The sequence below is a fragment of the Tauraco erythrolophus genome, chromosome 7, assembly GCF_009769465.1.
Source record: "Tauraco erythrolophus isolate bTauEry1 chromosome 7, bTauEry1.pri, whole genome shotgun sequence".
Classification (NCBI taxonomy): domain Eukaryota; kingdom Metazoa; phylum Chordata; class Aves; order Musophagiformes; family Musophagidae; genus Tauraco; species Tauraco erythrolophus.
In genome coordinates this window covers 9941484-9955789 of record NC_141471.1, presented here as the reverse complement: position 1 = coordinate 9955789, position 14306 = coordinate 9941484, and the positions used below count along the sequence as shown (strand labels likewise).

At 36.7% G+C, this 14306-nt stretch overlaps 1 protein-coding gene across 1 annotated transcript in view; it reads right to left on the bottom strand.

Moving 5' to 3' along the window:
• The window catches only part of UBE3C (ubiquitin protein ligase E3C), a 71763-nt gene that overhangs the window by 18216 nt on the left and 39241 nt on the right, over positions 1-14306 (bottom strand). Inside the window, exons 17-18 of the mRNA XM_009977527.2 lie at positions 10807-10939; positions 9308-9555 (exon numbers count right to left, since the gene is read on the bottom strand). Of these exons, the coding sequence (XP_009975829.1) occupies positions 9308-9555; positions 10807-10939 (381 nt within the window). The remainder of the gene's footprint in view (positions 1-9307; positions 9556-10806; positions 10940-14306) is intronic.

Sequence of the window (14306 nt, the reverse complement as noted above, 5' to 3'; positions counted from 1 at the left end):
GACTCTTTATTTTTCAGTTTCAATCTAACTTCCTCATTTCTCAGTCAGCATAAACTCATCAAACTACCTGTTGCTGCCAAAAGACGTGATTCCATCCATTCCTGCCAGAGCAATGAAACAAATCAGCTGGCTGATTCAACTGGGTTTGTTTGCGAGCAGTTGTATAGTAGAGGTGACAACATGCTGAATAAGGTTCAGTATTTGCAGATTTTTTGTGTTGTGCTTTATTTGGGGTTTTGGGTTTGGGGGGATGGGGTGAGTGTTGGTGGACACAGCATGGACACTGTTTGAAGTTGAGCTTTCTTTCAAATCAGAATCAGGTCCAGCTCACAGCTATGGCTAAAACTGGGTAGGAACAGCAAGACCACTTGTTTCAATGGGAACACAACCTTTGAGCTGCCAGTTGCCCATGGAAGTCCACCAATGGGTATTTTTCTTACTGCAGCTAACCTAAGGACCAAAACAGAAGATTCACTCCTTCCCTCTTTTTCTTTAATGAGTAAGTTACCAGATTTTCAACTTAGTTTTCTGCCCATTCAACTCTCTGAACTGGCCTTCTGCAACATCAACATAAAGGAGGCAGGAGCCCAGCACCAGTGACAGGCAAGGGAATGTTGACAACCTCTTACAGAGGTAATCAGCTGCCAGATTAATTAGCTGCAATATGAAGCTCCACTGTTAGAATATACTTATATATGCGTACTTTAATACAACACAAGGTGATGCTCTCCCCACAGCAGTCCTCCTCTTGACTCCAGCAGACAAAGTGCAACAACACTGATGGACAAAACTGGCTTGCTCTTGAAAGGGAGGTGACAACTTCTGTTTGATTGTAAGTCAGAAGTTCCTGTTCATACACTGCTTCAAGAGATCAAAGCCAGCAAGCTTAACCAAAATATATTTTAAAACTAATCTCTTCTCAGATTTCAAGTTCTCTTATGCAGCAGCAAGTTCGCTTTAATTCTTATGGTTGTCACCTATGGGACCGATACCATTCTATGACAAATTCTGAGAGCACACGTTCTCAACTTTCCTAGCTAACGAGCCCCTTACCTGACTTCATTGTCTCTATCCTGCAGTCCCTTAAACTGCAATTGACTTTCATTTCATGACTTCCAATCTGGATTTTTTGCTTTATGTAAGACTGATGGTCAAATATGACAGCAGACTTCTAGTTTCTAACATTTAGGCGAGGGAGTGGCAGGGGGAACCCACACCTTAACAGGTATCTGCCTCCTCAAAAGGTTGGGAGTATTAGCATTTCACTTTCATGAAAGTGCAGTTTGCAGATGCAAGCTTGGGGCAAGAGGCTAGTCTGAAGCAGAGACAGGGATAAAGTGAAAAATACTATGTTAGATACTTATGAATATATTGAATGCATTCATTAAACACCTGTGATACGGGAACAAGGAATGGTTCTTTTAGGCAAACAACTTTCAGAATACAGGCATACAATTAGTAGCTTTAATATATTATGGAAGAAAGATCTCAGCTGGAAGGACAGCTGTATACAGTACATAGAAAGAAAGGGAGAAAAACGACACAGTTCTCTGAGCAAGGAGGACTTTTTTTCTTGTTTTCAGCATAATGAGAATAATATCAGTCTGGGACTATACATGGTAACTATCACAATATTATTTAAGCTCCACATGGTCACACAAGGTACTGCTTGGGTATGACCGACCCCAAGATTTAGGAAACTGCTCTTCAGAAGGAAAAGACTTTGTGCCATGTTTTAAAACTGGACAAAATTTAAGCTAGCCTAGTCATTTCAGACAAATTAGTTACATATAGCAGAGGTTACATGAGCATTACAGCATGCTGAATAAGCTTCAAATCATGTAAACAAATTCACAGACGAACTAACTAAACCTCCCTGACTGTGAGGCAGCTTTAGTGCCTTTACTTACACGTTCAGGTCTACAATTAATTCTCTCATTTATTATTTCAACTAAAATCTTTCTTTAGCAAAATAATTAATCAGTCATTGCTCCTACTTTCCATTAATCCTTTACAACCCAGAACTGTATTTTAAAACCTAAACAATGCTAAAGTCATACCTCTAGAAAGACACACAGCTTATGGGCTGAGGCAGTAAATGACTGGGCTTAAATTCAGTTATTTTCCTAATCAGCCCTCAAGACCATAACCCTTTCTATTTCAGTCATTTTAAACAGTTACTATTAAATAATACTTAGCACTTACAGAGTGCAATAGATCTTCAAAGCTGTACAGAACCATTAATAAAAATGATAGAAAAATAGCAAAACCATTAGAACTTCCTTCTACCCCATTATTTATATCCTAGAAATACCTCATCACACTCACAAAGCCTTTGGGGCCAGCAAAGCCTTTTCTATTCTAAAGAAAAAGATAAAACTAAAAATGTAAGTTACATTAAAATTGACATGTACTCATATTTTTGAAGCTTTTTTAAAGCTAGCATTCAATGATTTTAAAACAAAATTATTTCTTACAGATATACTTAATAATGTGCTTTAAAGTGAGCAAAACCAAACTGATATTGTTCCTAACACCAACAGGGTAAAATAAAACTAACACTATCAGGTGTGTGTCACAATGCAATACATCTGCTACCTGGTAGCTTTAAGTCACTGTTTTGCAGTTCTCCAAACTCTACAAGAGCAGAGACCTCTCGATGCACTCATACCACTGCAGTAAAGCTCTTCTGAGAGCACTTTATTATCTCTTGCAGCAGTCCTAGTATCCTCAGATTTAAAAATATTCCTATCAGAAAAAAAGAAAGCTTTTTGTAATTTGATTTTACTTCTGATTTCCCACTCACTGGGAATTTGAAGGTCAGTAAGTACAAGTCCATAGAAGTTCCAGAGATGTGGGGTAGCAAGGCTTGGATACGAGGAGCCTGCCTGTCAAATTTGCTGCAGTCAGTGTAAACACCTGAAATGGACTGCAGGTGTGTGATAAGTACAAAATGAACTCACGACTGACTCATGAACACATTACCATAAAAATGTAGGGATCCATTTCCAAAGACTCCATTGGAGCATATCAAGTATAATGACCTTGAGTTAACTTTTAACTTAAAAATGGAAGTCATGCTAGTATTTTTACTGTAAGAATTTAGGACATATTTAATTTCATTACAAAAATTTTTATTACCAAAACAGAGTGCTTCAGAAATGTTGGTACTTGCAGAAAATCATTATTTCATGAGCTTAATACTTTCTTTTTCACTAGGAAGTTATCTCTGTAATTTATGCCATGTACATGATATAAATTGCTATCAATATCATTTGGGGGGTTTTGAAGGATGGGAGAGGGAAGGACTAGAGGTACCTGTGCATACACTTGATAACTGATAGTTATCATTCACTACTGACGTTCCAGTAAAGGCTTAATAGATTTTTCTTGTCTCAAATTTAAACATAAGTTAGTAAGAACTGAAGATAAAAGGAAGACATCTCCTTATTTAAGTTCTAATCATCTGAAAAACTGAAACATTTACTACTCTGTAACTAACTTCTGGATATGCTTCTAAGATCAATCTGTATTTTAATAGCAGTGAAACTAGTCATTTTTGAAGGCAGTTCAAATAGAATAAAGAATTTCACTAAATATTCCAAACCTAATTGATTGAAATGGACATAGGTGTTCCCAACTGTGAAAAAAGATCAGGCTACCATTACCACACACTCTGTTTATTTATTCCCTGTCTAGGAATCTGATTTAGAGGCAATAAAATGCAATCAGTACACAAACCAGAAGCAGGAATCATCTGCTAATGGAACTTTTAATTGAGGAGTGACCACTGACATGAGGTAATTCTTTCCATGCAGAACTCCTTGCAGAGACCTCTATGCACTTTATCACAGTAAACAATCACTAACATATGCATTAAAGAAAATTTAAATACATTATGACCCAATAAATATCACGAACCATCAATACACTTTTCCTTCCTAAAGATTTAGAGTTAAAATACCACATTTCAGTAGTCTTTTAGTGCTAGACATATATTTACAAGGTTAGTACTATTGTACCTATTTGTAATCAAAAGATAATTGGTTATGTTAAATGAACCAATACACAAAGGAATTGTCAAGCTGAATAACCATGTAAGAAAATAGATTCAGATTCGTTTACATCTAAATTAATAAATCATGAAATAACTTCCATATGGTATCAATTTCTCTCTCTTATGATTGTGCTTCTGCACTGTAAATGTGTAATTAAAAGAGCATGCCACTTGACATGGTAAATTCCTGTTTGGATTCCATTTCAGATGATTCAGGATTCTGAGACAAATGATCAGCTAACTTGCTTTTAAGCAAAATGCTGAGTCTACAAAATTATTTACAAGGTAATTGAAATTAATAAAACAAAAAGTTTATACAAATGACCTCCTCTTTGTATCAGTATCATTAATTCCATACATACCTTTCTAGGTACCAGTAGTATCAACTGCGGCTGCAGCATAAATCAGTTAAAAGCATACTGATTTAAGCCAAGCCAAAGTGGTCTTAATTAAATAAGCAAAAGGAAAAGGTAGCCTAAAAATCAGAAGAGGGAAAAAAAAAAACAACCTAACCCTTCAACAGTTGGAGAAACAGAGAAAGAGTAACAGCGCAATGCTTGACGCACCATCCTACCAAATACTGAAGCGTATGAAACCCAGTTCTTCTCATTGTAGAGTTTTCCTGCTTCTTGCTTTCTCTCTACAAGCTTTTGGCGCAAAAAGTGCACACAAATGTTACTAGAAACATTTGCTTGGAGGTTTTAACTCCATATGTGCAGCTTATTAATGATTTAAGAGTTTAAGATCTGATCCAGACCTTGCTGTGAAAAGGCTCCCACTGATTCAAACCATTTTAGATAAGGCCTCAGGATGACTAAGAACTACTTTAGTTTTTTTGCAAAATGGATACCGCAGACACTACTAACCTTAGAATTGTACCTTCCAGCCAGCAATAACATCTCGCATATCAAATGATCTGTCACAGCTCTATTCAAAAGTTACAAACAGTAACCACAAGGCACACTCTCAGAGATATAGAAAAATAATCTGATCAATAACTAATGGTCTCACATTTACTACTAGGGTAATAAAATTTGTATTTGATCTACTATTACTCTTCTAATGTGTAATTTTACCAAAATATATATTTTATAATTTTTTCAATTATTTATGTTTAACAACATTTAAATATGTGCACAGAGCAGTGTTAAATCAGTATAGTAACCCATAAAAAGTCATACAAAAATAAACAACTTAAACCTTCATCAGTATAACATCCACCAAGCCGCGCAAATTACTGACCTCCTATAAAACGAGTATTAACGATGAAAGTCTAAACCTAGATCGTCTCATCTATCTGTTATCAAAATAATGTTAAAATCTTAAATAAACACATTATTCTTCCTCAGCCCTTGCTGCTTCTTCTATCAAAGTTCTCTATTTGGATCCACAAGGGAAAAACTCCATTCAAAACACCACATTTTGATCTTTAGACTGCCTTCCCAACCATTTAAGACAAAAGCTAAGTCTAGGCAAACCAAATCTAAGTCTTTTCAAAAAACTCCAGTGTCTCCCAAGGACTGCAGACTCCATGGCTTAGGAAAAGAGACTTAACATTATATTTCAAAGATAGCGCGTACGTTCTTCAGTAACATGAATGCATGACTCTTCAATATGCTGGAATAAGAGAAGAGAAACAGATGGTGGTATTCAGTATAACCAAAGATGTTGACTGTATTAGACAAAAATCTCTAGTGCCAGAGTCACTTTGTTAAAGGTTCAAAGACAATCATTACAAAACAAAATACATGCAAGAACTAGGTGGTTTATGTCAAAAAGGAAGAAAACGAAACCATAAAAATTATCGTTCCATTCTTTCTAAGGACTTCCTGCCATATTCTTAAACTAATGCTGATAATTCATGAAATTTAAGTAAATTGTCATAAGAATTAGCTACTTCATGTCAAATAATTCCAAATGCAAAGAATGTCCTTTTCCCCAACATCTGTCACATTAACATCATTAAGTAAATACAAATGTAAGCTGGAAATGGAGAAAGACAATATAGTATACAAGACTGAATTTAGGTCTGAACATGGTGAAGCTCAGATTTTAATTCTGTATCTGTCACTGTTCTACTGATCGCTGTTTCTGTTGCAATGGTTAACCAGCATTCCCCTCTTTCCAGGTTTGCAGTGGACCGTTCAGGAATCAGCACAGAGAAAATACTCATTTAAGATACTCAGATGTTTCTTCCAAACTTCCCTTCTCTGGCTGTGTTGCCTGAAGTTTTGGCAGCCTGTCAAAATAGCAACTTTCATGTTCTCCTGAGCTGAGCCCGCTACATTGCCAAAGCTGCAGCAGGAAAGTTTGCATGTGGAAAGATTTTTAGCCTTGCCAAAACAACTACTGCATGTAGAAGGCAAGTTAAACCAAATCAGGTGCCTCCTCACAGCCCAATCCTACCTACTGTGAGAGCAAAAGGATTACAACGTCCCACCTGTACTTCCAGGACACCACATGGGATGACAAGACTTTACTTTCCAGAGAGGACAACAAAAGAATTTGGGGCTAGAACACCTCTGTCTGAACATCTCCGACAGCCCAGGACACCCCCAGCCCTCAAGCAAAGCCTGGGACTCAGAAAGTCACTGCTATGCTTCCAGTGGGGAAAACCAAACACGCAAGTTTCAAATCCCACCAGTGGTGGGAGTTGCTGCCCGAGGTGTGTATGATAAGCGGAGCTTTCACTTTTAAGGAAGAGAAAGGACAATGCTTAAAAGGCAGCAATGTTAAAATAATATTTACATTACAGAGTAAAGTCACTGAAAGTTGAGAAATGTAAACTTTGGAAGTGTTTGAGTAGCTGTTGTTTAAGCAAACTCATTTCTGCTTTATTTTTTTAAAAAATTATTTCAGGCAACATATACAATTACATGATCACACAGTATTCTTTCTACACGACCTTTCACTCATTCAGTGATCAGCAAAAGTTGCGAGGACAGCCATGCAGTTTGTATGGTACACAGATTTCAATTTCTTCACTACCTACAAAAATACACCCCCAATAGTCAGTAACTTACCTAGGGTTAAAAAAATTTACATTTTTAGATACACCATTTTTAAACGTAAGTTTCAAATTTTCACGTTTCTACTTCTGAACTGACCAATTAACCAGAATATATCAATCTGTTAGAAACTTCCTGATGAGAAGAAAAAACTGAATTAGACCTAAAACTATGGTACTGAAAGTTAAATGCGTTTGGATATTAGTGTGAAATGGTTACCAAGAGACAGAGAATTTCTATAACTTATTATATTTTAATGTATTTGTTTTCTGATAACATTGAAACTTCTTACGTGAGAGTTTTTGGTGGCAGCGCTCTTTACATACTGGTTTCCACAAATAAGAAATTGCTGTGGATGCCTGATTGCTTCCTTTGCATTATATCTCTCTTGTTTACAAAGGGGCTTTTAATAATCCACTATTGCTCTCAAATAACCTTGTGCAAAGTATAAAATGGACACATTTTTGAAAACAGGTGAGTGAGTATTCAGTAACCCAACCAAGACCACAATACTGGCAGGTTTTGAGTAGCATGGTCGTGCCTTATCTTTCTGTTTAATTCATCACGTCTCTAAATACACTACTAAAAAGGTGTCTGTGCACCTGGGTAGGGGTAATTATTAAATAACACTGTCAATTCTTACCTTATGTAAACATACTGCAAATACAAAAACAATTTATGCTTTCAAAATGTTAAATAATAGATCCTATGATTTTTAAAAGTCAAACTCAAAACTATACTTGTAGCACTCTATGGGAGATAAAACACGTTTTGCAACTTCTGTATGTATGCTAATATTTGAAATCCAATTACAGAAGGCAATGTGTTGTTTTGACAGAGGAAATTAAAGATTCAATATTACAATCTTTTTTTTGAAAAAATACTTCAAACTTCACCTCAACAATTGAGCCCTGCTCCATTCCTAGATAAAAACTAAACATTTTTGGAGTGAAGTAACTTCCTTATGATACCACAGTAGTATTCGCTTCCCCACTCCAAAAATCTACAAAAGCAGAAAGAAAATGAAGCCTTGGATACGTAACACAGGTCATAAGTACAATCTGTTGTATTACTACTGAATCTATCTTCCACTAAGAGCGGGAACATCCTTCAAAGATTATTTTATCCAAATGGCTGATCTGAAATTTTCCGTATTAACAAGTTTGGATATTGCAACAGCTAGGATGCACTAGCAGAGAATTCGCCTACAAAGTGGCAGTTTAGTCTAAATCAGTTCACTGGCAACTCTAAAGAACAGCATTGTTTCAACAACTCAAGTTTGCCAACAACATCTTCTTAAACCATTTCCAGCTACACTAAAAGAACCTTCAACTATATGTTAAATCTCACTGCCAGTCAGCAGGATTTTAGCCAAATAATTCAGGCAGTTAAACAGGACTTTTAAATACAGTCATTATTACACAGCTGAGTAGCAATCAATCCTTTTTTTTTTTAAATTAATTTGTATTCCAAACTTTGTTTCACAATTATTAGCGTCACAAAAATTATTTCAAGGTTTTAGAAGGAAATAGCCTCAGTACTAAAGCTGACCATAAAAGAAAATTGACTTTAATGAATGTTTGTAATGGTTTCTCTCTTTTTTTCTTTTCCCCTCCCCCTTCATTTTTCATCTAGCTCAACACATGTGTATTAGTCTTTGAACATTCACAACACCAAAATACTAAGCACTAAAACTTAAGAAAGATGCAAAATGTATGCAAAACCAAGCAGAGTAAGTGAAGGGTAACTTACATATGGCTCATAAGTATGGTAAATGCTCATGGCAAACTTTAAATGCTAGCAAGAATTGTACCTCATGCAATTACAAACTGTTTCTAAAAATATTAATTTAATATATTCTAAATGATGAAAACATAACTGCAGTCAAATTCCAGAAAGCTCCAGGTTAAAAATCACCATAAACAGAGTAGTTCTATTGGCTTCAGTCAACTTAACTCTAAGCAAGAGGATAAACACAGCAGCAGACATATGCACGCTCTGCTCAATTAGCACTCAGTGTACCTCAAATTCTCTGTACTTCTCAAGTATGTAACTTATTAAAACGAACCAGAAACTTGGGTGATCTGTGGAAATAATGCTCAGATCCAACTTCTGAAAATAATCTTTCCTCAACTCTAGAAAACTCACCTTTTTTTCCCCCATCTACCCCTATCTAAAAATAAAAAAACATTACTGAATAATTTCAATACTGCTATAGCTTTATATCATACAACAATTTTACCTTTCCAAGCATTCTTCCAAGAAAGTAGTAATGTCGGGCATAAGAGTCTCCAACAAGCATCTGAGCAGCAGGGTTGGGGTAAAGAAGTCCCTCATTGGTGGTCTTAAAAAATCCCTGGTTAGGGTTAAATCCTGATTTAAGTAGTTCATTCAGAAATTCTCTGAAAATTCCACCACCATCAATACCAGCTTCATCAAGACCATGTGCATTTAGTAAATGAACACGAATGCGCTTTTTTAGGTCAGGTTCTGCAGAGAAAGGAGACACACAAACTCAAATACAACTATCTGTCTGAATTTTGTTTGGACAAAAAGACATGTAAATACACATAGAAATGTTTCTACGCTAACTGTAGATAAAAAATTGAACTAGTAAATAGTACTGTAGCAAAAATCTATTATGGGCTTGAATTTTGGGATATTCGGTAGGTGTAACTCACTTTGCACAAAGGGTCTTGCTTCCCCTACACTAGTAGGGGAAGGGAAAAAAAAACCTTACAAAATATTTTAAGAGGTCCAAGAATAATTTGGAAATTCTATTTATATAAAATATGGTGAATGCAAGATTCAACTTTCCCCTGTCTGAAGGAGCCATCAATAAGCACTGCATCCCTTAGAGGGATGACTCTTAAGCTACACTATTAAACAATATTATTTGAAATTGAACTTAATATTTTTGATACTTTGGACTCACTGCTGTCTCATGTAATTCCGGTAAGAAATATGGGGTAGAGATGGACACATTTTGAAGCACATTCTGCTTGTTTCATAGAAGGCTGCTACTTGAGAGAGCAACCAGTATTCAGTCCTTGAACTATGGCTACACAACAGGGAAGGAGGGCCTTTTTGCTCAAGTCACCGAAGGCTTCCGAAGATCTAACCAAATACACAGCTTTTATTTGAACCCTTGCATTGACTACACTTGCGTGCCACCAAAGCAACCAGTAATAAACCAGAAACAACAAAACCTTCTACTGCTTCTATGTGCTAAAAACGCATGGTTTAGAGGAGCTGCTCTCACACAAATTTACACTAAGGTATGATTCAAACCCATGTGGTAAAATATATACTACTAGATACTATCGCAACAAAGTGCCCTACTGACTTATCCTTATCAGATACACTGTACCTAGCAAATCCTGTGCAGTCTAGATACTTTTGTTGACGCAGATTACCAAAAGCAGATAATATCTAATTAACTATATAAATAAATATACAAAGTACAATTATTTGGACAAGTAAACAGGAAGAAAAGCCCCATAAAAGTAGTATGGAACTAAGGAAGGGTGCGTTAAAGAGAACGAGACTGCAATAATCAGAAGGAATGTGGATGAGAATTACTTTATGTAAAAACAAGGATATTTAACTTTATAAGGACTCTCACATCTTAGAGCTGATACACTTTCAACATCCTACTCAAGTAAGCAAATGCGTAACTACACGGTAAGAATGGTTAAATGTTATGAACAAGCTGATGATAACTTTTAATTGTAAACCTACCATTTTCAGGAGAAAGTTTATCATAAGCATCTTCATAAATATAATTTCTTCTGATAGTGACATTAATTCCATCCAAAAATGGCCCATCTCCTTGAACTTCTTGTTTATCAGCATAGATCAGTCTTTGAAAAATCTGTTAAAATGAGTGAAAAGAGAAATCATGTCATTGTGTAGATCTAAATATTTAATGGGAGATGGTTATTCACTACTATTACTGTTCTGTGAGTTGCTCCTGGGCAAACTTTCAAGTGATTTGTCCTCTCCTTCATCGAGCTGCAGAAACATAATACAGAGCCATGTCCCAGGGGAGGGAAGGAGAGGGGACAGACATTTAAAAAACCTTTTCCTGCTAAGATATCATCCTCAATTCTTTCTACATAAAGAGGCACATCTACAGACATTGTGTCAGTGATTCCAGTTTCCTCTCCCTAACTTTCAGAGTTCTGAAATGCAAAGTATTTGAAAAGAAAGTGGAAAAGTCACGATACTATTATTGCACACACAGAGGCAATCCTCAATACTAGTAAACAATTTTTTTCATTTTTGTAATGCTTAGGAACATTCCCAGTAACAAGAAATTAGGTATCAGTACTCCTCTCAGGAGCAGTGATCAAATAATTCAAAGCAAAACAGTGGACAGCACTTAAAGAACCAGAGCATCATACCAATTTAAAAAAATAGTGTCAGCTGAAGTACAAGTTAAACTTCACATTGTCCCTTTGCAAGTTTTCACAACAAGAACCTGTTAAATTCACCTGAAGAGTAACTGCAGCTGTGTTTCTATGCCAAGATGTAGCATGAGAGGGGGTTGCCTAACGCATTATAATGTTCAATATACCCTCAATCCAAGGAGTGTCTGCTTACTACATCCTCTCTTGCAGCTTTCCCATAGTCAATAAACAGTTTAGTACATTTTCTAAGCAATGTAGTCTCCCAGTAATATCACAGACTGCTTTCTTAACTAAGATGATTAAGGAAGAGTTTCCAGAGATGTTTAAGAACAACAAGTTTATCATGAAAGAGGAAAATATGACAACAGCAGACAAAGCTAGACTAAGGTCTCAAAACTACTGTTTCTATGGTTAACTGTAGCTGGTGGACAAGATGCTCTCCAACCAAGAGGATTATAGTGCAGACAAAGCCAGATTCTTCCCTGATGTATGCAGCAGGAAGACAAGAGAAAGTAGTCATAAGCTGCAGAAAGAGAAATGCTGAGTGGACATAAAGAAAAAAAAATCATAATGAGAGTGATTAAGTGTCAGAAGAGGCTACACAAAGAGTCTGTCAATCTCCATCTCTGGAGAAAATCAAAACTCATCTGGACAAGTCCTTGAGCACCCTGATCCAACTCTGAAGTTAACTCCTGTATGGGGAAGGATGTGGACTAGAGTATCTCCAGAGGTCCCTTCTGATCTTAATTTTTCTACAGTTCTATGACATCAAGACACACAATCACAAACACCTTCTTTTTATGTACAAGGCATGAGAATATGCTCACCATCATTCTCTTTCCTGAAGCACAGCTAGATACAGTTTATTAACTATTGCTACACAATGCTAGATGGAAAGAATTGCCTGGAGATACAGCTCATTGCAAAATTCTTCTTGATACAGAGCCTGGTCTCCTACATAATCCAATGTTCATGCATATGGTAGTCCTGAAAATAAGAACCCTAATGCATAACTGAAGTGTTTACAATGACTTCAGACTAAAACATGGAGAAGCATGCAATGCTGACTGAGGTAGACACCATAGGAAGTAACATCACCATAGACAAGCTGACGGAAGTACGGCTTAAGTTAAGTGAGAACCAAGGACCTGATAAAAATTGGATTCATTACCTCCTACAAGTAAATATTCGATTGAAAGGTGCACACTAATGTGTCTTAAGGCTAAAGAGGATAATATCCCCCAGGGTCAGAAGGCTGAAGAGCCTACTATGAAACTAGACTCAGTAATTGCTTGCAAGAGTTTCTAGCATCTGGTAATTCAAGGTAAAAAGCTCATGAAGAAGTCAGAAAATGAAAGGACACATGGAACAACCCACACATGGAAACAGCATAGAATCATAGAATGGTTTGGGTTGGAAGGGACCTTAAAGATCATCTAGTTCCAACCTCCCTGCCTTGGGCAGGGACACCCTCCACTACACCAGGTTGCCCAAAGCCTCATCCAACCTGGCCTGGAACACTTCCAGGGATAGGGCATCCACAACTTCTCTGGGCAACCTGTTCCAGTGCCTCACCACCCTCAGAGTGAAAAATTTCTTCCTTATATCCAATCTAAATCTGCCCTCTTTCAGTTTAAATCCATTGTCCCTTGTCCTATCACTACATGCCCTTGTAAAAAGTCCCTCTCCAGCTTTCCTGTAGGCCCCCTTTAAGTACTGGAAGGCTGCCATAAGATCAGCCCGGAGCCTTCTCTTCTCCAGGCTGAACAGCCCCAACTCTCTCAGCCTGTCTTCATAGCAGATGTGCTCCTGCCCTCAGATGGTAATACAGCTCAATGCTGTATTACCACATTAAATTACAACGTAATAGATGGCAACTGGAAGAAAGAAAAAACACAAAACAAACCCAAAATAAAATCATGATAAGGTATCGTCTTCCCTCATTTCAACTTGTTTTGCAGGGGCAGTAGGAGACTCCAAAAGGATGTTGACTCCCACTATTACACAAAAAGGGCCATATTTGGTCCAAAAAGCAGTATAAGAGGATCGCCTCTTTGAACTACAGAAGTTCAGTCTCCAGCTTTATCCTTCTCTCCAAGCCCTCATCCAATCGTTACAATTTCTGGTTTTGTGATAAAACTAAGCAAGGTTTTATGAATTCCAGAAATTTAAAATGTGCTTTAATATAGCTTTAAGAAGTCTAGAGGTTGTAGACAGCAACTAAATCGTGACACACTGACCCCTGCTTGAGGTCACTTCCAATTGTTTCCCTGTAATCCTAGTGCAAGGTATCCATATGGTATTAAGATGTTTTGTTGGAACAACTGTTTTGTAGAAGGCTGGAAAAAAACACTTCTTTCCTACCAAAGCTGTTATTGTCTCTTTTGACAAATACTGATCTACTTTCCCTATGGAACTATTCTTCATTCCTTTGATGGTGTCTTTCAACTTAATGTTTCCAAGACAATTCAGGGAGTCGTTTCTAAGTAATTGATAGAGGTGACAACAAAAGAAAAAAGTTATGGGTAACAGGATAATAGCTTTAAAAAAATATATGATGCAAACCAAAATATGTAATAGAACTAAAAATTACGTATTTAAAATCTAAAAGACAGTCAAAAGCAAATCAAATAGTACAAGAATCTTGCAAGTTTTAAACTACATACTCTATTATAAAGTTCAGCTACTCGGCTATGAATGCAGAAATTTAATCTCTAGGCGTTATTTTCCCAAAATGGACATCCATCATCTCATTCTGAGTAAATCCACCCACTGCACAAGAGTCTCCAGTCTTGACCTTGCAATCTGTTTATTACAGACACACAACTA